General features: G+C 46.9%; 1 protein-coding gene across 5 annotated transcripts in view; it reads left to right on the top strand.

The window, feature by feature from the left end:
- Positions 1-24592, top strand: part of Sipa1l1 (signal induced proliferation associated 1 like 1) — a 295169-nt gene extending 270577 nt beyond the window's left edge. For 4 of the 5 annotated variants that reach the window (XM_085697421.2, XM_085697422.2, XM_085697423.2 and 1 more), the window contains 7 exons: positions 8743-8979; positions 9745-9910; positions 14582-14828; positions 17865-18011; positions 19365-19479; positions 22163-22247; positions 22859-24592. In XM_085697421.2, coding sequence (XP_085553547.2) covers positions 8743-8979; positions 9745-9910; positions 14582-14828; positions 17865-18011; positions 19365-19479; positions 22163-22247; positions 22859-23002 — 1141 coding nt within the window. In that variant the 3' untranslated portion in view covers positions 23003-24592. The remainder of the gene's footprint in view (positions 1-8742; positions 8980-9744; positions 9911-14581; positions 14829-17864; positions 18012-19364; positions 19480-22162; positions 22248-22858) is intronic. The other variant, XM_048449088.3, reaches the window with a different exon arrangement.
- Positions 24593-24905: the final 313 nt, after the last annotated feature.

Here is a 24905-nt window from a genome sequence, read left to right as displayed (position 1 = left end):
CACATCTGCTCTCGTGTGTAGACGGTAGTACTTACGTGTGTACTGAAGGCCTTGTGTGTCTGGCACGAGCTTTTGGAAAGTTATTTCTAAATAAAAGTTTTCTTTTTTAATCTTTAAACTGTAAAAAAGAAGTTGGTCATTCTGAATCGCACCAGAATGCCTGGCTCAAGGCCAAGAAAACTGCCTGCCTGTGACACAGCTCCGTTTTGTGGGTGGGCCTTTTCTAGTGACCTCATAAGCTAATGAACTGTTCGTGCCAGAAAAGCTCTTTTCTGGGAGTGTTGAGGGGGCTTCTTGGGTGGAGCTTACACAGGCTGCTGGGCTATCTCTGTGTGTCTCTCTTACAGCTGCTGTGTTTAAACTTTGTCCTCCAGATTCTCAGTCTCTTTCAGAGGATGCTCCGCTCTTTGTTTAGAAACTGTTCCATTGTTTCTATATGCAGTGGGTTTTTTGCCCTAAATCATTTCTGACTGGAACTTACAGTTAATTACCTGTCTTCTTCAGCACTGCCCCCACCCCTCCACCCTCTATTCCCAAGTACTGAGAAGTGAACTCAGGGCCTTGCATTTGGTTGCCAGATGTTGTACCACTGAGCTGCATCTCCAACTCTTTACTCTTCGATTATGAGCAGGGTTTACTAAGTTGTCCAGGCTGGCCTTCTGGTCGTCCTGCGAAAGCCAGGGTCCCAGGCCTGTACACCAGGTCCAGCAGTCTTCACTTTTCTCCCTCTGTTGAGAATACTGTTTCTTTTAGTATTATAGACTAATTCAGAATTTGAAGTTGCAGCCTCTGGAATTCGAAACCCAGTACTTTGGTTGAGCTGTGGGCATCTCTGTTTCAGCTTCATCAGTAAGTTTCATTTGTGCAAAGCTCAATACAGTGAGCATTGGGGATGCATTGCTTTACTTGTGTGGAGCAGGCTTCAGCCAGTCTGGATGAGGTGTCTTGCTGGATTTCCTCCAGCCTATAGGAGGGATGACTGTGTTATCTGTGCTGTAAGAACCAGCAGGAGTAGAAAACAGAACCACTGTGACTGAGATGTGAAGTGCATGTCCAGCAGTGAGCCCTCTGTCCAGGCTTGAGGGTCTGATGCAGAGCCACCCCACAGCACTGCCCCTCAAAACAACCTTGACTCAGCTGACATGGCAAGGCCAGGCCTTCCAAATGCGGGAAATAGGCTATGCCCTGAGGCTGGTGGAACAAGGGAAAGAGGGGCTGCATCAAGGAGGGAGGGAGTAGAGGATTGTGGAGACTTGTCAATAGCTTTGTGGACCATAGGAACATTTAGGGGCCTCTGGTCTTTGGGTTCACCTGTAGAGTATGTTTCTTTTTCTTAGCCATCTTATAAAATAAAGCAAACAAAAATGCTCCAAGAGCCAGGTGGTGGTGGTGCACGCCTTTAATCCCAGCACTCGGGAGGCAGAGGCAGGTGGATCTCTGTGAGTTCGAGGTCTACAAAGTGAGTTCCAGGACAGGCTCCGAAGCTACAAAGAAACCCTGTCTTGTAAAACTAAAACCAAAAAATCAAACAACAACAACAACAAAAAAACCCAAACCAAAAAAACCAACCAAACCAAATGCGGGAAATAGAGGCCAAAGCAATGGGGCAAATGTGGACACCATTATTTGCCACTTGAAGCATCCTCTCAGGGTCAGAATGTATGCATATGCTCATTAAGGAGAGGAAGACTACAGAAGAGGTTCCCTGGCCTCCCCGCTGGGGCTCAGTCTGAGCAGTCTTCTGTCAACATTTTGCCACATCCCTCCAACTATAGTCCAAACACTAACTTAAAGAGAAGTGGTTTGGTTCAGCCAAGTTCTTTCTAAACACTTGTAAATGTTTGTAAATAGAAAGTAAATATTTGTCTTTTGTTTTTACTTCTAAGGTTAAGAGGAGATCTGGTTAATTCTGTTTGCTTTAATGTAGCTTTTGGATATAAGTCAATGACTATATGAAAGAAAGGGAAGAAAAATGTATTGTGCCCTTTACTACAGGCAAGTCAAGCGAGAGACTCAAGAATGTGAATTTGAACCTGAAATCAGTGTCATGTCTCTTCTGCACTGTCCTCCAGCTCTGTGGCCTGTGACCAGTCACTCCGGGCCCATCTCTTACTGTCCTCTCATGATATTGGCCCTGTTGAGAATGAAAAAAGTCACCAAAAGCATAGCATTTGTACATAGGAAATGTACCCAGGCAAGAGAGCACCATTTGTTTTCTTAAGCTTCATCCCTACTGCGAGCGCATGTCTCCTTCCTGTTCACAGCCATGTGTCTCTCACAGCTCCCATGATACCTTTTTTCTTTCAAACCTAATCATGCCTTTTTCTCAAGCTTCCTATCTATTTTGTTTCTTTAATTCTCTCTCCCTTCCTTTCTTTCTTTTTTTTTTTTTGATACTAGACTTGAACACGACACTGTGTTATGCTCCTTAAGATGGTAATGTTCATAGGCATCTTGTTGGCTCCTTATTTACATAGTTGGGTGGGCTAACTCACCTTGTGATCCACAGTGATCCGTGAGGCCTCTTCTGCACCCACCTCGTTCCCCAGGCTGAAAGTGCATGCTCTCTGCTCACCAGACACTTGCTTCTTGGAAATGAGCAGCTTTCTTTCCCATGCTCACTCAGCTCCCAGCCAGCTCAAACACCGGACTTCACGTCCCATCTCCCCTAGTGCTTTAATACTAGTGTCTCCTGAAACCCTCCAGAGGCCTGGAACTGGTAGTGGAGAATTAGCCAGTGCTGAACACAGTGGGAGGAGTCCTGCTTCATCATTATCCTCCATTATCTGTCACCCGATGGCTTGTTATTTGCCCAGGCAATCCCAGGAAGCCCTGTCACTCCCCTCTCCTTGGTCACAGGCCAACACCCAGCCTTTGCCCAGACTTTGTCACAGCCATTTGACAGGTGACTAATTGCTGCTTTTCCCTCTCTGAAAATACCATCCTTCACAGGCCAGCATTGAAACTCAAGCCCTCCTGCCACGCCCGAATATGAGATGTCTTCCCTTGGCAACTCTCCATAGCAGACAGTGGGCAGCAGCTATTGCAACACAGGAGAGGGTGGTCTCTGTGGTGATGCAGACGTTTAGAATGGCATCCCCAGCCCAAGTATGCAGGATTGGTACCTGGAAATTTGATTGATGACATCTGTGCTCCCCCATCCTGCTGGTTCTTTTCTTTGTAGGGTCAGTAGGCAAATTCAAGCAGCACCCTCCTTACCAGTGTGCCTTCTGCAGGCGACCAGCCCCTCCTATTAAGGCACATGGGAAGTCACCAGACTTCTGCACCTTTATTTGTGTTTTACTTCAAGCCATAAGTTGAATTAGACATCTGGATGAGTCAGACTGGCCCAGGCTCCTGGTCACCCTGTTGTCCTTTCTTTTATTTTTGTGTGGAGCAATACATGTGTGTCCTCTTTTCCGTCTCAAAACTCAGGCTCTAGAAGAACCCAAAGCTGGTCATTTCAGAGCATCCTAGAGTAGAGTGTGGATGGAATAGAAGTCAGAGTCCAGAGGCGCTGCCTGGATGCTCATGATATGACATCATTCACCCCAGTGTTATCTGCTTCTCTTTCCTTTTTGTTTCTTATTATTGGCTCATTACTTTACATGGTTCTTAGGAAGGGATTCAAGGCACTGTGGGTAAGACCGAACCATGGCACACTGATTTAACAAGAGTTCTCCAGGATAATGAACTGGCCCAGCTGTCCGGTTCTCCCCTAAACTCAGAGCGGTCAATGTGCAGCCGTCTGTAGTATAATCAAGCTCTCTCCAGAGTCTCTTGGTGAAGTATATGGCAGAACTCCTGGAGGTGGTCATAGGCCAGCAGGTAGTCAACTTCAAGGAGCTCTACTCAGAGCCTGGGCTGGAACTGTGTAGGAAAGGAGACTTATTTTGGAAGGTGAAAAGTTTATAAGCTCAGGTACCAGTTACTTTGTTCTAGAAAATAAGAGAATCCTTAGAAATGTTTCAATACACACTTTCTTTGACTCAAGAAAATGTCACATGAACCCTCAACTCTTTAATGACTTTGGCTCCCGCAGGGACCACAGTATTGCTTCAGAAACATGGTTTCAGTTCCTGGATCTGGGCAGATGTGAGGTGGGGATTTGACCAGGTTAGAGCAGGATGATCCATTCAGCCGGACTCAAGGGTGGTTCTCAAACCTGGTGCACATTCGGGGAGAGTTTTGCCAAGTGTGCAGACACTGCTCTAATTATGTCTTATTAGATCTCTGGGGTTAGAACTCCAAGGTCTATGTTTTAAAGGTGTCCCAGGTGAAGGCCCAACTTCTGCTCCCAGAGGTGTGTACATTAAGGAAGGAAGAAAGACAGGCCAGTGAGTTTTCATTCATTTCTGTTTGTGTCTTTGTTTCTACATGCAATCAGTTCTTAAGTGGGGCTGCCTGGTTATAACATTTAGGAAACATTTCACACCGAGACCCAGTATTAGCTGTCATAGTCATGGATAAAATTAAGCAACTTCCCTAGTGAGGATACACTTGTAAGCAGAAGCATCATTTGTAGGGTTAATTAATCTTAATTAATTTAATTTACAGTAAAAACTAAGTAACATTGAGTTTTAAATATAGTTTGGGTGAAGCACTGTGTGCATCCATACTCTCACAGTTGAGGTGGATTTTCAGCTTACTGTTGATTTAGTTTGTCTTTCATCATATGTTGAGTGGTTACAGTTGCCAGGGACTGTTCTAGGCATGGGTCATGCAGTAGCAAGCAAGAAAAAAAAAATCTCAGTCCCCCATGGGTTTATCCCTAATCAGGGAGATAGAGTCCAGACAGAAACAAGTATGCAGTAGTCTGCACTGGGCAGAAGTATTTTGGTAAGAGCCTGCTGGATTCCTGGGAGTAGTTAGTGGCCACACAGAAGTAAAGTCCGCCTTGAGAGTCTGTGTTCCAGTACAGACACTCCCCGAATGCCAGTTAGGGAAATAACAGTTGGATTCACATAGAGATGAAAACCATACATGACACACACACTGCTGTCTCCTCTGAACATTCCCCAGCCTCCTCTTTAATTTTCTCTTGGCACAGATCTGTGCAGCATAGCAGAGTGATTTGTAAATTAACGAACTGTGTCATTTATTTTCTATTCTCCTGGCAAATTATTTCTGTTTTGACTAAACTTTAGCATTTTAAAGTTCCAGAATTTTTGAATAGCTATGGAATATCAAAGTATTTGAAAGTAAAATATGGCAATACAAGGCGTACCTCAAGTACAGAAGATTTCAGAGCCTGGGTCATGGACCACAGCAGCCTCTGGGAGCACGTTAGAAGTGTGTTCTCACTCTGTGTCCCCAGTCTGTCCCTCATACTGCATCAGCGTCTCTGGAGAGGAGATGTAGTCAGCATTTGTAAGATGCTGCCTTTGAGAGCTGTCTCATGTGACTGTCCATGGCTACTTACATATCCCTAGTACTTATGTACTAAGTCCTGCTCCAGACGCCAACCAGGGTTAAGGCTTGGGACCTCATAACTGTATTCTGTGTGTCAAGAGATTCTAAAGCAAAAAATAAATTTTAAAATCTGCAAACCAAAAACTAGGGTCTTGTCCCTACATAACTAATGGGCACACCCACAACCCACCATGCTATCTAAAGCCTGCCTGAGGCTGCCCTCTTGCACTGTGGAAGCCCCTTGACTGGCCAGCACTGCCTCCCTGATGTGTGCTGTGCCTCTGGTGCCTCTCTGCGTGCTCTTTAGCCCTTTGAAGTCTTCCCTTTTTCCTTCAGTTCATTCTCACACTTTGGAACTTCTTTCTGTAGCAGAGATCCGTTAGTTGTTTTGACTGTACTGATTTAATACTCAACACTTAGTTTTACACACACACGCTTTTTAAGATGTATTGTTTTCTTTTTTAATTATGTGTGTATGTCAGCAAAGGTATGTCCTGATGACCCTCAGAGGCAGGAAGTTACAGGTTGTGATAAGCCATTGAGAACCGAACTCTGGTCCTCTGCAAGAGCAATACATGCTTTTAACCACTGAGCCATCTCTCTGGTCCCTCTTCTCAGTTTTAAAAGCAGCCAGATGGAATGTTTATCAAGAGGCAACATTGCATTCTTTTAAATATATGTTGTCCTTGGAGATGTTGTAGGGGTTCTGCCTGTCATCTCTAGCTGGAAAAATACTTGGGAGGAAAGAAAATGTTTGGGGTATTAAAGTAAAACTAGTCATTTTTTTATTCTATCTTTCCAAGTTTGGGCCCAGTTCTTCTATATCATTATAAAAATAGGGAATTTGGTTCTTTGTTTTCTGAAGTAGTCACACCACATTTATGTTGAACACTTCCCAGACAGATTCTTCCTCAATACCTGTCTGGCTCTGGTTGCTGATCCTCAAATGCTGATGGGGCCCCTCCCTTCATGTTATTGACTTCTGCTTTCCTGTGGACATTTTCTCAGAAGGCTAGCATTCATATTGCAAAAGGCAGCAACAATCCGTGTACACCCCTCTGTGAACACTATAGAGAAAGCAAACTAGACCGTCACCGACATCCCTGCACCTCACTCTGACCCCACTCCTTCTCCGGTCAGACTCACTTCCCTTGATTCTGGGTTTAGAACAGGGTGACACTCTCTGTGTGGTCCTTTCCATCCATACCACAGTGTTGAGGTCTGTCCCCGTGTTCCTGGCCACCTCGATTAATTTCCTTTGTTCCATTTTGGGTTATCTCTGGTCTGAGGATAATACAGAGATCTGAATATACCGTAGTTACACTTAGGTGTGCTTTCTCTCAATGTGGTAGGCAGAAAAGTGATTGTTATGTCTGAAGGACATATCTTCAGCCACGGTAGAGGCTGTGATCTAGTTGACCAAAAAGGTTTAACAGGAACTCATTACCAGCCGTCTGTAAGAGCTGTATCGTGTCCTCTCTGGCATGTGGCACTTTAATTTAGCCGTTCTGGCAGATGTTACTTCCTATTTTCCTGGTACTTGGTGATGGTGATGTTTTTGTGTCTTCTATATAGCAGACTTTTCCTTCCCTCCAGCTGCTCCCAAATAACCACACAGAGACTTTATATTAATTACAAATGCTTGGCCATTAGCTTAAGCTTGTTTTTAGCTAGCTCTTCTAACTTAAATTAGCCCATTTCTATTAACAAGCTGCCCCAAGGCTCGCTTACCTTGTATGTTCTTCACATCCTGCTCTCTCTGCGTCTCCTGGCATCTCCTCTCACTCCGCCCTTTTCTGCCCAGCCTTCTCTCTGCCCCCAAATCCTGCTTAGCCATAGGCCAATCAACTTTTATTAACAATGAGAGCAACTCGTCTTCACAGTGCACAGAGGATTAGCCCATAGCTCTTCTAGTGAATTTCTCCTTTGAAATCACTGTTCAAACCATTGCCCCTTTCACTTGTTCACCCAGTCATCTTGTTTATTTCTAGGAGTTTGGCTTATGTATTGAATTGGAACGCATTGTTGGGTGTGTTTTTCTACCCCTTTGGATGCATAGCTCTTTCTTGTTTTGGTTTTCAAGACAGGGTTTCTTTGTGTAGGCCTGGGTATCCTGAACTCATTCGGTAGACCAGATTGGCCCTAACTCAGAGGTCCTCCTGCCTCTGCCTCCCAAATGCTGGGATTAAAGACATGTGCCATCACCCCAGCCTGCATGGATATTTCTTAACTTTAATGGACTTTCGTGATCTCATTTATAAAACACTCTGCCTCTGTTATAAAAATGTTCTCCCATATTATGGTTCAGAATCCATGGGTCTGTTTTAATATACAGTTTAGGTATCACTGATCTTGTTTAAAGTTTGAGGCCAGAGTGTCAAGATTTGTTTTCACCATATTGTCCCACCAGTGGGCTCTGGGTTTTGTTCCTACAGTAACCCTTTAAAATATTCTGATAGCTTCACAGTTGTAGAAAAGTTGCCAAGATAGGGTTCCCGTAGACCTCCTCCAGCTTCCCCTTTGTCATATCTCCCTTTGCTGAATGGCTTCTCTGTCGCAGCTGCACATCACTGCGGACTGGTGCCTTCCTCTTGTTCCATCAGAACAGTTAGTTCTGACAAATAGTACCACTGAGGAATGCCACATCACATCTGTTGTAGACGTCGCCTGACCTTAGATTTCTCCTAAGCAGAGCTCAGCAGTGTGGATGCGGGCCCTGGTGGACCTCAGAAAGGAAGTACAGAGATCCTGCATGTGGGTGGATGAGATAAGGTCTCATCCCAGCCTAGAAGAGTCTGCCTTATTCAGTCTTAAAACTTGCCTGGTGGTGAGCAGTCTTTGTTAGTCACTATGAATGCTAGATGCTGCAGGGTCATGGACCTCTGTGTGCCCTTGGCTGTGGTTGTCAAGGAGAGTTGTGTCCTTGACTTGGTCTTAGTCTGGTCTTAGCATCGCTGTAACCACCAGATCTGAGGAAAGCAAGACAGACAGACAGACAGACACTGAGACTTCTACTCCTTGTCCTGTCCTTTGCCCCTTCTGGACGTCATCGGGGCCAGTGAGTTTGAAAGTGCCCCTCAGCCTTAAATGCTTCTACTTTAACTTAACATGCAGGTCAAGCCCCACTGAGAGCACTTTTAGAGCAGAGAGCTAAATGGCATGGGGAGGTCAGAAAGGCCAGGTGGCCATCCCTTTTAATCGTTGATTTTTATCCAGATCTCATTTTTCCCTAAACTCGCCTTCACCCCTACGTGAGACACCACTTCTGCAGCTGACATGGCGACCCTGGGTATACACAGAAGTCACTGTCTCTGTCCTGCCTCCCCACAGCACCATGAGCTCCCGGCACTCTGCCAGCCCAGTGGTGTTCTCCAGTGCCCGAAGCTCACCCAAAGAGGAACTTCATCCCACCACGTCTTCCCAGCTCGCACCATCCTTCTCCTCTTCCTCGTCCTCCTCTGGGCCTAGGACTTTCTACCCCCGCCAGGGTGCCACTAGCAAGTACCTGATTGGATGGAAAAAGCCAGAAGGAACCATTAACTCCGTGGGATTTATGGATACAAGAAAGTAAGAGTTCTTCTCTTTCTAAGTGGTGGTTGGTTTTCTTGGCACACAGAAAAAGCTAGGGCAGTCTCTTAGCCCAGGATGCTGGGCTGGAGGCTTGGTGTTGGAGGGATTGGCCTATTGGAGGGATTTTTCTTTCTTTTTTTAATGGGAAAAAATATTTTTCATGTAATGTATTCTGATCACACTTTTCCCTTTTCCCCAAGAGATTTTATTTGCTAAGTGATTTTTTTTTCTCTAAATTATTCCTCTGCCTCATTGCTTGAGTAAGATGTACTGTGAAACATTCTGATCTGAGATCTTCAGCTGTCATTGGAAAGAGCTGTATGAACAACGCATTCTGGGTGATTGAGCCTCCAGCGTTCTGCCCGTCACAGCTTTTCTGTAGACCCCTTCTTAGCTGGACCCTTAGGGCTGCGAGGATATTAGAAATTGAGTGACTGCCCCAAAGGATAAAGGCCCTTTCCATGTAATACTCCTGTCATTTTGCTTCCGCTGTATATAGGTGGCCCTGGGGATCCGTCTCTGGTGTCCTATCAAGTCTGCTGCCAGTGCTGGCTAAATGGGGCGAATGGTTTCCTGTAGAGGAGGATCTATTTATGCTGCAGGTTTTATTTGGAGTTTCACGTTGGCCCTGTTTCTAATCAGCACTGACCTGCGTAGATTCTATGTGAATATGAGCCATAGCCTTCTCACTTGTCTCACTTCTCAGCCCCCACGCCCTTGAGCCAATCCTATGGACTCCATCTTCACCCTCTCTCTCCGCAGGCGTCATCAGAGTGATGGTAATGAGATGGCCCACACTAGACTCCGAGCCTCAACCAGGGACCTGAGGGCATCCCCCAAGCCCACCTCCAAGTCCACCATTGAGGAGGATCTAAAGAAACTCATCGACCTTGAGAGCCCAACTCCGGAATCACAGAAGAATTTCAAGGTAGAAGGCAGGCTGGAGTAATGGCAGAGGAGGAACTTGGGCTGAGGGTGTTGGGGACTCTTCCTCAGCGCTGAGCACTCTGTCCCTGCAGCCGCATCTCTTTAGTGTGGGTTCCTGTTAAGCTGTCCTTTCTCTAGCCCTCTCTTGTAGTATGTCCTCTTCTGAGTGCAGGATTCCTTGGTCTGCACTTTAATGTCATCACTTCCAGGACTCTGGAAAGACACCTGTGGTTCCCTTGTCAGTTAGCATGTTCTCCATATGGCCTCCAGTCTGCCTGCTGTCCATAAGGTGTTCTTCTCATGTGTCCCCAGCATGCCCCACTTCTGATGAACACAGTAATACTCTCCATGTGTCAATCAAAGGAGCTGCCTCATGGCCAAACTCACAGTTCTCTGTACTGAAAGCCTCGTTTCTCCCTGAGAATTCCAGACTGTGCATGTCTTCCCTGGAGCCACATCCTCCTCTGTGCCCATCTCAAATACTCACTTGCAGCATGTGTGTGCGTTCAGCAGTAGCCAGCCTTCTGCTGGACTGCTGGGCAGGTTTTTCCGCCTGCCTCATTGCAGGGCCTGGAAAGCTTCTGATGGCTCTCCGCACCTGTGTTCCCAGAAGCACGGGCCTGAGGAATTCCTTCTCTCCCTGTGGGAGGTGTTTCTGCTGACGCGTTTTGAGCAGCCCCAGGAGAAGGGAAGCCACTCCAGGAAGGTCATGGCAGTGAACTCTGAGGGTCTCTGTCCTTGAACTTCTTCTGAACCTTGCACTTCACCCCGAGTCAGGCTGACTAGAAAGCTAAGTTTCCGAATGCCGAGCAAGTGATGAGAATGCAAGCCAGAAAGCGCTCCCCACATCCCAGCCTCCGCTGTAGTCAGAGTGTACACCAGGCGAAGTGGCCTGGTGCTCCTGGCACTTCCAGGCTTTCCTGTGCGTACGTGTGTACACACACCACCCACAGAGATCAGATATACCCCTAGACTGAAAAATCAGCATTTATAGGAATTATATATATCCCAAGGGCCACTCTGGGCTTTTGCTGAGAAATAGATGGTTTATTAACATGACTTATGTGACTAAATGATTTAGGGATACAGCCATTCCTGACTTCTGTCATTTCTGTTTCGGAAGCCAGCACTTAGCAGTTCTGACTCATCATCCAGGGAACAAACGGTTCCCTTAGCAACCTTGAAGAAGATGGCACTTGAAACAGCCGTCAAAACCAAAACCCAAGGTGGCATGTTAAAACTCTCCCAGTTTCAATGTAAAAATTATTTCAAATGTGCTCTTTGAGGTCGGAAGATAGTAAAACTTGCCCAGGAAGGAGTCGTTCCCTAAATCCTACTTGAAAGTTTTTTTTTTTTTTTTTGGCTGGGGTGAGCTCAGAGTTTCCATTCCTTAGATTTACTCCTGCAGTGGGAGTAATTGGAGGCAAATGTCTGTCTGCCCTCATTCCAGCCCCTGGCTTTAATTCCCAGAATGTATTCTTTTAGCGTTGTTGTGTGAACGAGGATGCACTTTCTCTGTGGTAACTGACTCCTGGTATGGGCCCCTCTGCAAAACAGTGCTCCTGCTGGCTCTGACCACCGCAGAGAAGACTGGAGGAGCAGGGGCCTGTGCTCTTTTCCCACCAGTTTATCCTTTGTCTGGTTTTGTTTCAGATGAGTTCAGCTAAGTAACTGTGGGGTGTCTTCTGGTAGACTTCTGAATGGCCGTGGTTCTGTGGTGTAAAGCAGGCTCGCATGGTCTTGAGAAGCCTCCCAGGCCAGGCCTGACTCGAGACTTCAGGCCAGCAGCAAGCTTCAGGAAGAGGCCTAAGGGAGCCATTTCTGGCCTAGAGACTTGCAGCCCACAGTGGGCGGGCTTCCTGTCCTGTGAGCAGTCAGTCCTCACTTCGCTTCCCATAGAATTAGTCAGTGCTCTGCCCCCAGCCTTGAGAATGCTGACAGAACTATAACACCCACCCACTGGCTGAATGGGACCGCCTTGTTCTTCCTGCTTCCCAGCCAGTGCTCTCAGGTGGACCAGAGCAAGGGACTCCATATAGTGCTAGTGTGTAGGAAAAACGACTAGTTTCTTGTGAGTGATCAGGACAGGGACAGTGAGGGGTGAAGGAGGTCTGAGTCTCTGGCAGGAGTGCAGATGTGGGCTGTGGTCAAATTGGGAGAATCATTGGTCTCCAAATGTTTCGATAGTTTTAAATTCACCTCCCTATCAGTTTTTAAAGTAAAATCATCCACAAAAGCTCCATTTGTACTGAACTTCTGTGATAGGAGATAAGACTGACGTGGGCTATGGTCCGCACCTAACCCTTTCCCTAGCAGTAAGTGCCTTAAGAAACTCTTTGGGCTCCCTGGAGCATGAGTTAAGACCGTTTTGCACCTGTCTGTGTGCTCGCTGGGAGCGCCTTTCCCCAGGACTGACCACACTGGTCCATAGCTCTGGGTTACCCCAGGTCCCATGCCCACAACAGGCACTTGGTGGGTTTGCTTATCTTTAAGTCTAGAAGTTGAGGAAGGATGGGGTGAGGTGTGCTGACAGTTCTTAACAAGTCAGGGTGCTGCTGTATCTCAGGACAAAAAGCTCCCAGGCAGGTTGGGTCCTTCATGCCTGCCCTGCTTCTCTGTGGGTCAGGATCCCATAGCAGCTGATACAGTGGCCATCCAGAGGACTGCTGATAGTTCTCAAAGGGGCAAAACAGGAGTTGGCTTAGAGTTTCTCTCCTGAAACCCTCAGGCTAGAGATCCTCATTGGAAATTAAATCTCTGCTAAAGCCTGACGTGCTAAGAAAGATCCAGTGGGACATGTTGAATACTGGTATCTGAGAGTTGTGTGTGGCTTACAGGAGCCTCGTGTGAAAGTTCTAGAACCTTGAAAACAGAAAAGAGGTGATTTCATTGTACCAAAACAAAGCTAGTTAGAAATCTATTTAATGTCCACTCATCTCCATAGAATGGTTAAAGAGCTGTCCCTTCTCTCAGAGACTGCTCACAGTCGCTTAATCTTAAGCCAAGTCGTACATACCTTGGATTTAACTCATCACCATTCTAAAGAATAGTTACTGATTTATTTTTGTGTGTATGTGTATAGTAGGTATGTGTGTATAATTTGTATATGTGTGTTGAGTTTGTATGTATGTGTTTATATGAGAGTGTATGTCTGCTATGGTGCATGCGTCTGCCTTGTTTGAGGCAGACTTTATCTTGTTTATTGCTGGGTGACATTCTCCAACTTGTTGGCCTGCAAACTTATAGAGGATTCTCCTGCCTCTGTCTCCCTTCTCACCAAGGAAATGTGTCTTAAGTCAGCATTCTATTGCTGTGAAGAGATACCCTTGACCACAGCAACTCTTACTTTAAAAAAAAAAATTAATTGGGACTTGTTTGCAGTTTGTTTAGTCCATTATCATCATGGGGGGAGCATGGAGACCCACAGGCAGACATGGTGCTGGGGAAATAGCTGAGAGCTACATCCTGATCCCACTGGCTGAAAAGAGATTCTGGGCTTGGAGTGGGTTTCTGAAACTTCAAAGCCCACCCCCCAGTGACACACTTCCTTCAACAAGGTCACACCTCCTAGTCCTTTCAAATAGTGCCACTCCCTAGTGACCAAGCATTTAAATCTATGAACCTATGTTGCCATGCTTGCATTGCAGACACATGTCACCCTGTCCAGCTTGTACATGGATCCCAGAGATCCAAACTTAGATTGTCAGACCCTCGAAGAGAAGTGCTTTTACCCACTGAGTCACCTCCTGGCCATCTTGATTTTTTAAGTGAGAAGCTTATTACCACATTGGTCATACTTTATTCTTATTTACAGTATGTCTAAGTGATAAGTTGTACATCCCTGGAGGGATGAGGTGTTGGGTTAATTGGTTAATTGAGATTGATTGGTTGGCAAGAAGGCCCAGCTGGTGAAAGCACTTGCCCCAAAAGCCTGAGGGCCCGGGTTCAATCCCTATATAAAACTGGAAGAAGACTGATACCACAGAGTTGCCCTGTGTCCTCCACACATTTGCCAGGGGCACATGTGCCCCCACATATCACACAATAAATAAAAATTCTTATTTTCCAAAACTAATGAGATCTAGCTACCTTGAGAGACCGAATTAGAGTTTGTACTTTGGTTACTCATGGCAAGAGCCACCTAGTATGTGTTCATGTTGTTGTTGTTTGTATTTATGTTTATTAATGTTTGACTGCATGCTTTTCTGTGCATCACATATATGCCTAGGCCAGAGAAGGGGTTGCAGCCCTTGGAACTGGAGTTGTAGATGGTTATCAGCTGCCATGTTGGGTGCCGGGACTTGAGCCCTTGGTCCTCTGCAAGAGCACCTAGTGCTTTTAACTGCTGGGCCATCTCTCCAGCCTTGAGTGCATGGGTTTTGATAATCATCTCCTGGCTGCCTACCAGTTATACTGTCTATCATCTGGTAAGCTTCTAAGGCTCCCTGTCCCTGTTCCTGGCTGTTCCTTGTCTATCCATCCCTATTCCCAGGAGTCGCACCCTCATCTTCTAGCCTCCTGGCAGGTGCGGTTATGATCAGCCAGCATTTCACCAAGCAGTTGTGACAATCCAGGCAGATGCATGGCTCACATTGATGGAGCTTCACCTACTCCACCTTGGTCTTGTTCTCTGCCCTGGTGCCCTGACCCCAGTCTGTCTTCTGTTTTTCAGTTCCACGCACTGTCCTCCCCACAGTCTCCGTTCCCCCCCACCCCCACCTCCCGGCGGGCCTTGCACAGGACACTGTCTGATGAGAGCATTTACAGCGGCCAGAGGGAGCACTTCTTCGCCTCCAGGGCTTCCCTTCTAGATCAAGCCCTGCCCAACGATGTCCTCTTCAGCAGCACCTACCCGTCTCTCCCCAAGTCCCTTCCACTGAGGAGGCCATCTTACACATTGGGAATGAAGTCACTACATGGTAAGTGTGCCTGCAGCTGCAGCTGGGCAGTCCGGTGGGTGACCCCATGGCCCAGCATGGCAGGCAGCCGTTCGTTTCCTTGGGGTGTAGTTGTAGAGGAATTCCTACCTCTGCCTCATCCCTCAGTCGCCCCCTTCTTCCTATAATCACAGACCACAGGTCACCTCAGCATTGGTCAGCACAGGTTGTTAGACCTTACCCAAGACATGCTGAATTGACTTGACTCTGAAAGAACAGTCTGGTAATCCGTGTTCTTGGCAGATGTCCTAGCTGCTGAAATAGCATTGGGCAAACAAGGCTAAGGTGAGATTAATAATTATGGAGATATGTGCCCTACTTCCCTCAGCTGCCGTAAGATCTCAGATCTGTATTGTTCTGTCTCACTCCTGACCAATGAGGGTATTGTCACTATCTGCCACACCCACTCATTTACTGAGCCAACCAGTCAGCAGGGCATCTTCCAGGAAGAGAACCAGGGATCATGGCACTTCTGTGTCCTAGCCCACAGTTATATATGCTGTGCTTGCTTTGTGGCCTAGCTAGAGTCCAGTTTGATTAACAGCTATAGTCTGGGACTTTAGACTTAATCTGCCCAAAGCCACTCCAGGGCTCATGTGATAGCCATGGCCAAGTCCAACAGACACACAGCACAGGACCTCATGTCCGGTCTTTTGCTGTGCATACCATCCTACCGAGATTTCCCTCCTACATTTCCCTGCTGTGAACTCAGCTGCAGCAATCGTGTAGTCAGACCCGTGTTTCTTCCCCCGCTCTGGCTTGTTTCTCCTGAGCCTCCTGCTTGCTCCACACTGCTTGAGCCCTCACTGATGCTCATGGACATTCTCCCACGCCTCCATCCTGCTCATCCCAAGCTCCCTCGCACTACCCAGGGACCATGCCATCTTCCTTTGCTCCTTCCACCACCCTCCTACAGTTTAAGTCTAGATTTTCTTTGACCCAGAGAGTCACTCCCAATGAACCAAAGTCAACACATGAAGTACTGCTTCCTGGCACAAGCTCTCTAAAGCAGCGGTTCTCAGCCTTCCTAATGCTGTGACCCTTTAATACAGTTCCTCATGTTGTGGTGACCTCAACCATAAGGTTATTTTCGTTACTACTTCATAGCTGTAATGCTGATGTGAATCAATCATAATGTAAATAGTTTTGGAGATAGAGGTTTGCCGAGGGGGTCGCAACCCACAGGTTGAGAACCATTGGTCTAGAATAAGCCCCTCTGTGAAAGCTTCATATAATCTCACCTTGCCCCTTCTTCCCCTTATAGGGGCCACTGTTCGTGAATCCCTTCACCCCTATGATCCTGCCTATCTTGAGAACTTTTCTTCTCTCCAACCTTCACAAGCAATGAAAAGTAGCCTGCCACCCTGCCACCCCCCGATCCATGTGTGTGTATGTGTGTGCATGCACAATCATGCGTCAGAATGGCTCTGGCCTCTAGAGGCTCATATTCTAAGGAAGTAGTCCAGAGGAACAGCTTCCACTGGGGCGGGGGGGGGTGTGTGGATAAAGACTGAGTAGATCGACCCACAGACAGGAGGGGAGGGACACATGTCCTCACTGTACCTTCCCAGCTCACCTCCTGCCAGAAGCTAGGTACACCTGTGCTGACTTCCTGTCCCATGCTCAGCTGCCTCATTTGGTGTCTACCACTGAAATGTACTGGGGGGATGGAGGTGGTAGTTGTGCCCCTTCATCCCTGTGTGGAAACTGGAACATCAGGAACGAAAGTGCAGAAAGATGATAAATGGCCAACAAAGTTATCTGCTTCGCCTACATCCCCTTGAAGGGATCGGGTTTAAATACAGCTGAGTTGAATGTCTTCCAGGGTTTGCTGACACCATTTACTCATGATTTTGCTCGTTTTACGTACACTGACAGCCAGCAACTGCACCTCAGCATAGTTTTCCCGCAGTTTGAAAGGAAAGCATGCCCTAACTAAACCTTGGCTTGCGGGGCTGGCGTCACAGGCACAACTTTCATCCCTGCAAACGGGGATTTCTGGAGCCACTGCTTTGTAGTGAGCTCTGCTTAGCTCTATTTCAGGGCTTTGGTGCTGCAGCACATTTGAGGTGTGTCCTCTTGTATTATGGAATACATACTATGCTGCTTTCTCCCTGGCTGCTGCCTCTAGGTTTCCTGCTTTTCACTTACTGCCTTCCCAACCCTGAGCAGCAGCATGCCCTCATGTGCCCAGGGAAGACCCTGGTACTCCAAGCAAGGGTTTTTATCATTGTCAGCTGTCACAGGGTTTAATGTTGGCAGTGAATAACCTTTCGCCTTAGAAAAAGGTGAATGTCAGATTGCTGTAATATTGCTGATTGTTCAAGTGATTCCCAGGGTCCCTGGATGGAGAACAGTACCAGGGCCCACTGAAAGTCCCTTCCTCGACTGCTTCTGTGAGAGACTTAGCACTCACAGTGTGACTTGATGAACTTCTCAATCTAGATCTACATCCAGCCGGGGAGCCAGTAGAGCATTCCTGGGATGCAAAACACAGGGGGTACCTGTCCTTCGCACTCCTGAGTGAAGAGCCCACAGAAGCTGTGGTCGGATCTCAGCTGTGGTCCACATAAAAAGGCACCCTGTTGCTCCTCTCGTAGGTGTTAGCGTCCTGGGTTGTGTCCACAGTCCAGTTCTCCAGTGGAGTAGGCCTCTTCCCCAGATGAACCTTTAACACTGTGAAGGGAAGCTGAGCACTAGAGCTAGCCCCGTGCCCACTGAGCACAGACAGTTCCTCCACAGCAGACTGTGTGTGGCCTTGAAGGTGCAGAACTAAGTTTCTCATGACCCGCATTCTTGGAGGAGAGATGGTGGGAAGTATTATTAAGATGAAAAGGACTGAAGGAAGCCAATCTGCTTCACTAATGGCCTAGACTAGACATTGATTCCATCAGCAAATGGCTCACACATCTCCTGTGTTAACAGGAAATGGTTCTTGAGTGCTTCTGCTGTGGGCACCACAGCAACTTACAAATTTTAAGTTGGGATATGTCTGTTGTCCTGTTGTTCCTTCTGTAGGAGAGTTCTCCGCCTCGGACAGCTCCCTCACCGACATCCAGGAGACCCGAAGGCAACCTCTCCCTGACCCCGGCCTAATGCCCCTGCCTGACACTGCCGCGGACTTGGATTGGTCCAACCTAGTAGATGCCGCCAAAGCCTATGAGGGTGAGTAAGGTTGCTGACAATCCACACAGGTCACCAGAGTCCTGAAGGCCAAGCCACAGGGTACCAGGATTGTGATCAGGTCCGACCATTGTGCCATTGTGTGAAGGCGTAAGTCACAAACAGTCTCACACCAGTTTGGAATTATGATTAATAGAATGGTTATTTATTCAAAGGGGAGAAAACTTACAGATTACCGTCCCAGACAACAGCCCCTCTGCGCGAACAGGAAAGGAGTCTAGGAGCCGGAAGTGGAGCCGGAAGCCAGAGACAGAGTGGAGGACAGCCGCTGCTTTTTTAAAGAGAGAGAGACCATGCCCCAGTGGGCTGGTCTCTCAGCGGCTATTGGCTGAAGGAGCGGAAGGAGCTCCCGCAGCAATTGTGGGCACGATGACAAGTGTGCTTAACCTATACTGCTGGAGCCCAGACTCTAGTGCTGAGATCTGGTGGGCTGGACTCTGGACTGGGAGCATCTTACACTCAGATGGAACCTGAAGTTCCCTCTGTGCAGAAATTCATGTGACTCCTGTAATTCGTAACTCTGTGGTCCCTAGGATGCTCTGGTCTGTAGAAACAAGAGCCTGAACACAAGCCAGTGTGTGTTGACATGGAATGTCTGTGTCCTTTCTTCAATAAAGACTTTACTCTAAGATTATCCTTCCAAAACTTTTTATTGCTAAAATGTTATTTATAAAGTTGCAGTAACAGGTAATTTTTGTTTATTGCTCTTACTTATGAGGATTGAAAGTGACTATTATGTCAGGTTTCCATTTAAACAGTGGGATTATTAGGCTGCAGAATTCAGAAATAGAGCAACCAACAGACATCCATCACTGCCTTCCTGCTTCTTTAGCTCATGGGAGCACCCGATTCCCACCTGGTTTGTCGTTTGCAAATCTATCTTACAAATCTTAAGTTGGGATATGTCTGAGCAGTTGGTATGAGCACCAGAGTTGGCCACACATCCTGCGGAAAGCATCCTTCAAGAAATATCAAGAAGCTTCATTTTAGCCTTTCAGGGCATGTAGATCTTTATAAAAGCCTTGGCATAGAATTTGGCACATAGAATTTGGCACAAGCCTTCTTTCTAGAGAAACTGTCACCAGAGCACTGCTTTGGTAAACAAGGAAAGGGGGCTAGAAATGGATTCGCAGAAGCTGTCTTTTCAAGGGCACTTAGACTATCACTGTCTCTTCAATGGAAGAGCACAGTCTCCCCCTGGGGAGGATTAGAGACTGTTGAGACGTATCTGTGTATTGGTACCATCGACATGTTGACCGTATGCAGGCTGGCGGACTTTGCAGATAGGGCCTCGGGGATGCCCCTGTTCTTGACGCTCTCTCACTTCTCTTCCAGTCCAGAGAGCCTCGTTTTTTGCTGCTAGTGATGAGAACCATCGCCCCTTGAGTGCAGCCTCCAACAGCGACCAGCTGGAGGAGCAGGCTCTGGTCCAGATGAAGTCGTACAGCAGGTTGGTCACCCAGTGCTGAGGGCACCCTGTGCACCATGTGTCGCCCCCAGTAGTGGCAGATGTGATGAAGAGGAGATGGAAGGCCCGTGGATGCGCTGAGTGAAGCTCAGCTCCAATGCCAGATACTTGGCTTTGTAGTTAGAACTCTTTATATCTGACTACTGTACACACGATTAAACTGGTTTTGATGCTTAAGGAGAAAGTTATGAATGTTATTGTTATTTAATGTCACAATTTACCTGTGCCCCTGGAGCATATTAGGTAAAGTAAGAGAAAACATTGATCACAAATGCCCCTGAGCTCTTGAGAGTTAGTTGTTGAGTCTGGTTTTTGAGTTTTCTCAGTTACTATTTTGACCGCCTGTACTTCCTCCCATCTGCTCAGCTTCCAGCATTCTGCCTCTGCTATCCTGTGTTTAAAGCAGGACAGCAGTGTGGCTAAGATCGTTTGTAAGATGAGGCAGGTCGGTAGTCACTGAAGCCAGGAGAGCCCCTGGATTCCGGTTGTGGACTGTGTGGGAGTAGTTTCCTGTTTCCCATAGTTTCCAGTGGTAGAGGTGTGCATCCCAGCAGCCCGCAGAATAGTCTCATCAGCTGGAAATCCCTGCCCTACATCCTCCTGAGAATGGCTGGGAACCAAGTATCTAAGCCGGGTGTGGTAGTGCATGCCTGTAATTCCACATTCTGGAGGCTGGGGCAGCAGCCTCAGGAGACGAGCTGGGCTACATTTGGAGACCTTGTCTCCATCAAACCAATGTACTTCACACCTACATATATATTCAAATATCTCTGAGATGTGGCAAGAAGCAGGTAATAATAGGGAAAGAGAGGCTGATGTAGTCACACTGCTCTAAGTGGGGCTCCTGAACAAGTCTGCAGGGATGTGTGCTTAGTTTCGTGTTAATTTAAATAGAGCGGTGTCACAGGCCCTCTTGCTGGGACAGCCAGGGTAAGCAGAATGGCAGACTACGCAAAACTTTGGGGAGAAAAAAGAAAACCCAGCTGAAGGGCTGCACAGAAGCGTGAGCCTGACTGTCTGGACGAGATGGTATTCCGGGTCACAGGAGGAGGGGAAGATGGGCACAGCAGAGCAGGTGCCGGTGGGGTGCATCCGCCTTAATACCCTGTCAGTGCGCTCGCTGGAGTCCCTCCTGAGGAGCCTGGGGAGTGGAGTTGGGCTCCAGAGGGCTCTGGAGGGCAGCACCCTGCCGAACTTTGTGAGGGCAAGGGTTTCCTCACACAGCTTCCACTGTTGTACATGTTGTTCTTCAGCCCAGCCCTGAACTGACCGGCCTGTGGAACCACAGTCTGGGTTGCCGCTGACCTACAATCCAGTCATTGTCAACTTTTAGTTTTGTCTGAGGAGTCCGAGATCAGTATCCCTCACCTTGTGTTCAGTGAACTGTGGCCTTTACTTTTGAAACCGATGCAAATACAAAATTAAGAGAATAATAACGCAGTTCATTATTGGTCAGGAATTCCAACTTGAACTTTGACTTTTCAACTACATTTAAAGAATACTGTTACACCATGACTTAGAAGGCCAAGAGTTACATCTCTGGTTCTATAAAGAGTCCTCTGCGTTTTCCCTACAGAAAGCCCAGCTTTTTGTTTTGTTTTTATTTAGTTTTGTTTTTTTGAGACAAGGTTTCTCTGTAGCTTTGGAACCTGTCCTGGAACTAGCTAGCTCTTGTAGACAAGGCTGGCCTCGAACTCTCAGAGATCCACCTGCCTCTGCCTCTCGAGTGCTGGGATTAAAGGTGTGCATCACCACCGCCCAGCCTGTTGTGTGATTCTTAAGGTCTTATGACATGACTAGAACTTCATCCAGGAAACTGTTGGCAGCTCACATTCACATAAAGAGGGGGGAAGAAACGCTGACTGATCCTCTGTCTTGAGTTTTGGGGGTGGCAGCACCCAGCTGTGTGGCCCTCAAGTGCACCCATACACACTTGGTGCTCCACTAGCAAGATGTGATTAGCACTTTAACTTAACAAAACTGCTTTACTGGCCCTAATGGGGTGGAATCTGAGGCAGTGAGCTTGGACTGACAGGCTTTTGAAACATGCTGCACCATGTTTTCAATATTTAAAGATATTTAGACTAGCTAAGATGTGAGCTTTGTATGTAGCTGCAGTGACCTGATTAGAAGCAGAACCTTCTGGAAACTCTAGATACGCTGTATTAGTGACCCCAGCACACTATCCTGCATTAGCTATATACGTTTCTCTCTCTCTCTCTCTCTCTCTCTCTCTCTCTCTCTCTCTCTCTCTCTCACACACACACACACACACACACACACACACACACACACACACACACACACACACACACACTGGTGGCTCTTCTTTGAAACCTTTAGGAGAGATCCGGAGAATGAACTGCGCTGTATGACTGTTGAATCTGCAGGCTAGCTCCTGTGCTACCAAAGAGACCATTTTCATTGTCATCACCAACTCTTTTGTCAGATGTAATGGCTTTAACAAAGGAAGCTATTGACTGGCTGTTGAAACCTGTATCACCTGTTGTTAAGAATGCCATTTTCTTTTTAAAGTTAAAAAAAATGCACATTGAGTTGCCAAGCTAAGTAATTTGGCCTTGAAAAACATTTTACAAAAAAAGGGGGATAAAACCAGCATCTGTGTAGGCGCCTGCCAGCGTGGCCTTTTGTCTCTCCTTCCCAGCAGTAAGGAGTCCTCTCCCACTCTGGCTTCTAAAGTGGACCAGTTGGAAGGGATGCTGAAGATGCTTCGGGAAGATCTGAAGAAGGTAAATGTTCTCAGAACAGTTTGTCCAGGCTGTGGAAACAAAATGCCATTAACTGGGAGAGCTAGGGAGGTCGGGGACACGCGTGGGTGTTTCCCTGCAGTTTCTCTGTACGTGTGTCTCGGGGCACCATAGACCTTGATGCCATTGACACACATGGTGTGAGAGGCCTTCGTTGTCCTATGTACAGAAAACCTGGTCCCTTTGGGGAAAGCCTTAGACTTCAGCCAGGCCTCTCTGGGCCTTGTCCTGACCTCCAGCCCTCGGGTCAGGTGTCAGTCGCAGAGGTCCTCATGTCCTTGTTTGGCTCTTCAGACCCGGAGAACTAAACTTGTGTTTCTTTGGTTTTGACTTTATCTAGGCATCAGCCACCAAAGCATTGGCCTAAAACTCTAAAGCTGGCTCTAAAATTCACTTTAATATAATTGAACCCCCAGCTAATCCTGTAATTCTGAGCTTTCTGGGAGCCCTTGGGCTTGAATCAGATGTGCGTGGGCATTTAGTAGACTGGGGAATGGGAAAGGACCACCTAAAGAGAGTCAAAGCTGCTTCTCCTGAGAGCTGGGCGAGATGGGTGGGCACCCTAGGTTACATCTACTTGACTTTTCCTTCAGGAGAAAGAAGACAAGGCCCACCTCCAGGCAGAGGTCCAGCACCTGCGTGAGGACAACCTGCGGCTGCAGGAGGAGTCTCAGAACGCCTCAGACAAGCTGAAGAAGTTCACAGAGTGGGTCTTCAATACCATAGACATGAGCTAGGGACAGCTGAGGGGAGAGGAGGGAGCAGGCTGCTCTCTTCGTTCCCGCCTTGGAAAGTATTCTCAGCATCCCTAGCTCCGCTGTGCTCCTGTGGGACAGTGCACAACACAACAATTGCAGACCAACAATCATTATCAGCCTTTTATAGAAAAGAAAAACAGAAAACTAAATAAAAATTTTAAAAAGTAAAATAAAAGTTTAACTGCTAAAATGTGAATGTCTTTATTTTTTGCACAATATCTTTATCTGTTATGTATTTACAAAGAAACTGGGCCCAGGACCAGAGTGTCCTTGGCCCCTCAGCCTCTGCTTCCATCAGCTTTCTGATCTATTTCAGGTAACCCAAGAGCTCCCCGTTATCCTGACAGACGTCTTTGTTCCTAGGGAAATAAAGGTTTTTCTTTTTAACTATTTGTTTGGGGGTGGGGAGCCGTGTTTCCTTGGTGTCTTTCCTAAAATGCCTAAAGAGGGGCACTTTACGGAAAGGCCACCCCCTGCGTGGTCTGTGCGAGGCTTTTACCCTCTGCTCCTGTCTGCTCGAGACCTGCAGGACCAGCACTGCTCACCTTCTGATCCTGCATCTTGTCCCTTCTTTTCCCGGAAAAAAATGGTCCCCAGTACGTTCCTCAGAGCTAGAACTCCTTGTTTGGCTTAAGTGAACCCCACTAATTAGAATCAATCTGTTATACCTCCTGGGCCCCTATTGTTAATTGGCTTCTGAATTTTCCCCAATGAAAACCTTACCTGTATGCATTTTTAAAACATTTTGGTCAAAAGTTTATGTATATGTATAGTTTCTGTTTGCGATTTTTAAAGATGTAGCAGAACTTTTTTTAAGCTTGTTCAATATGACTAAATTAATTGACAGATCCTTTCTGTCAAAGCAAGACTTCACCAATGTTTTTTAATTAGGAAAGTTAACAGTGAATGTTAAACTGTGAGTTTAACCCTTGCTTATTCGGGGCAATGCCTGTAACGAAATGGGCTCTTGGCACCTGCATGCCGCACTGTGGCGTTTACTCACAAAGGACTCTGCTGTAGAAGTTACTCCCGTGCTGTTCCTCTGTTTAGTGATGCAGGCGACTCTGGGCTCCTCGCCCTCACTGCTACAGAGCTCAGAAATGTGGGGCTGGCCTTGCTGTTAAGTGGACCCAACTTGCCCTGGATTCCATCCCTGAAAGACAAAGTGGATGCCTCCTGCCTCCCCACACACGCCAGACAGTTATGCCATAGATTCACAAATAACTGTGATTTCTCCATGGGGTATTTTTTTCCTGTTAACATTTCTACCACCGTGAGACTAGGAGGATTTGGGAGTGCTTTGTAAAGACTGCAGTCCACTCTTTCTAACGTGTGTGAAGGAGATTGTACATTGCCTGATGTCTCTCTGTAAATGAGAAATAACTGCTAACACTCAAGCATTCTGAAGTCTTGCTTATCTTTCTGAGTTTCCTTTTCATTTGGTTTTCCCTTTGGGGACTTGGGGCAAGCTATTTATTAGAGTTTTTGCAACAGAGTTCTTGTTTGAAGCCTCTAAAGACTACTTGTAAAATTCAAACAATAAAATTCATTTTAAATGCTCTTTTAAAATGGGTTGGTGTTATTGCTCAGGGTTTTCTCGCTTGAGAGACCACCCAGGAATTCGCTGGCCCTTGCTTCCTGGTTTTTCTCATCAAGCTTCACTAACTCTAAAGAAGAGGCCGGAAAGTGTGTCCTTTTCGAAGTATAACCGGCCGCTTTGCTCCCTGTTCCAAGGTCCTTAGAGAATTCCCAACCTCCCCTCTGCGCATGACCATTTCCAGAGCATCGTGTGGTCGGTTGCCTTTCCGTGATCCACGTGTGCTTTTTTCATCCTCCTTTTTTTTTTATTTTTATTTTTTTTAGAAAAGCTGACTCCGTCCTT

Source organism: Myodes glareolus, chromosome 11 (genome assembly GCF_982192425.1).
Source record: "Myodes glareolus chromosome 11, mMyoGla1.1, whole genome shotgun sequence".
Lineage (NCBI taxonomy): Eukaryota > Metazoa > Chordata > Mammalia > Rodentia > Cricetidae > Myodes > Myodes glareolus.
The sequence above is the reverse complement of the archived record's forward strand: the minus strand, read 5'-3'. Positions and strand labels throughout refer to the sequence as shown.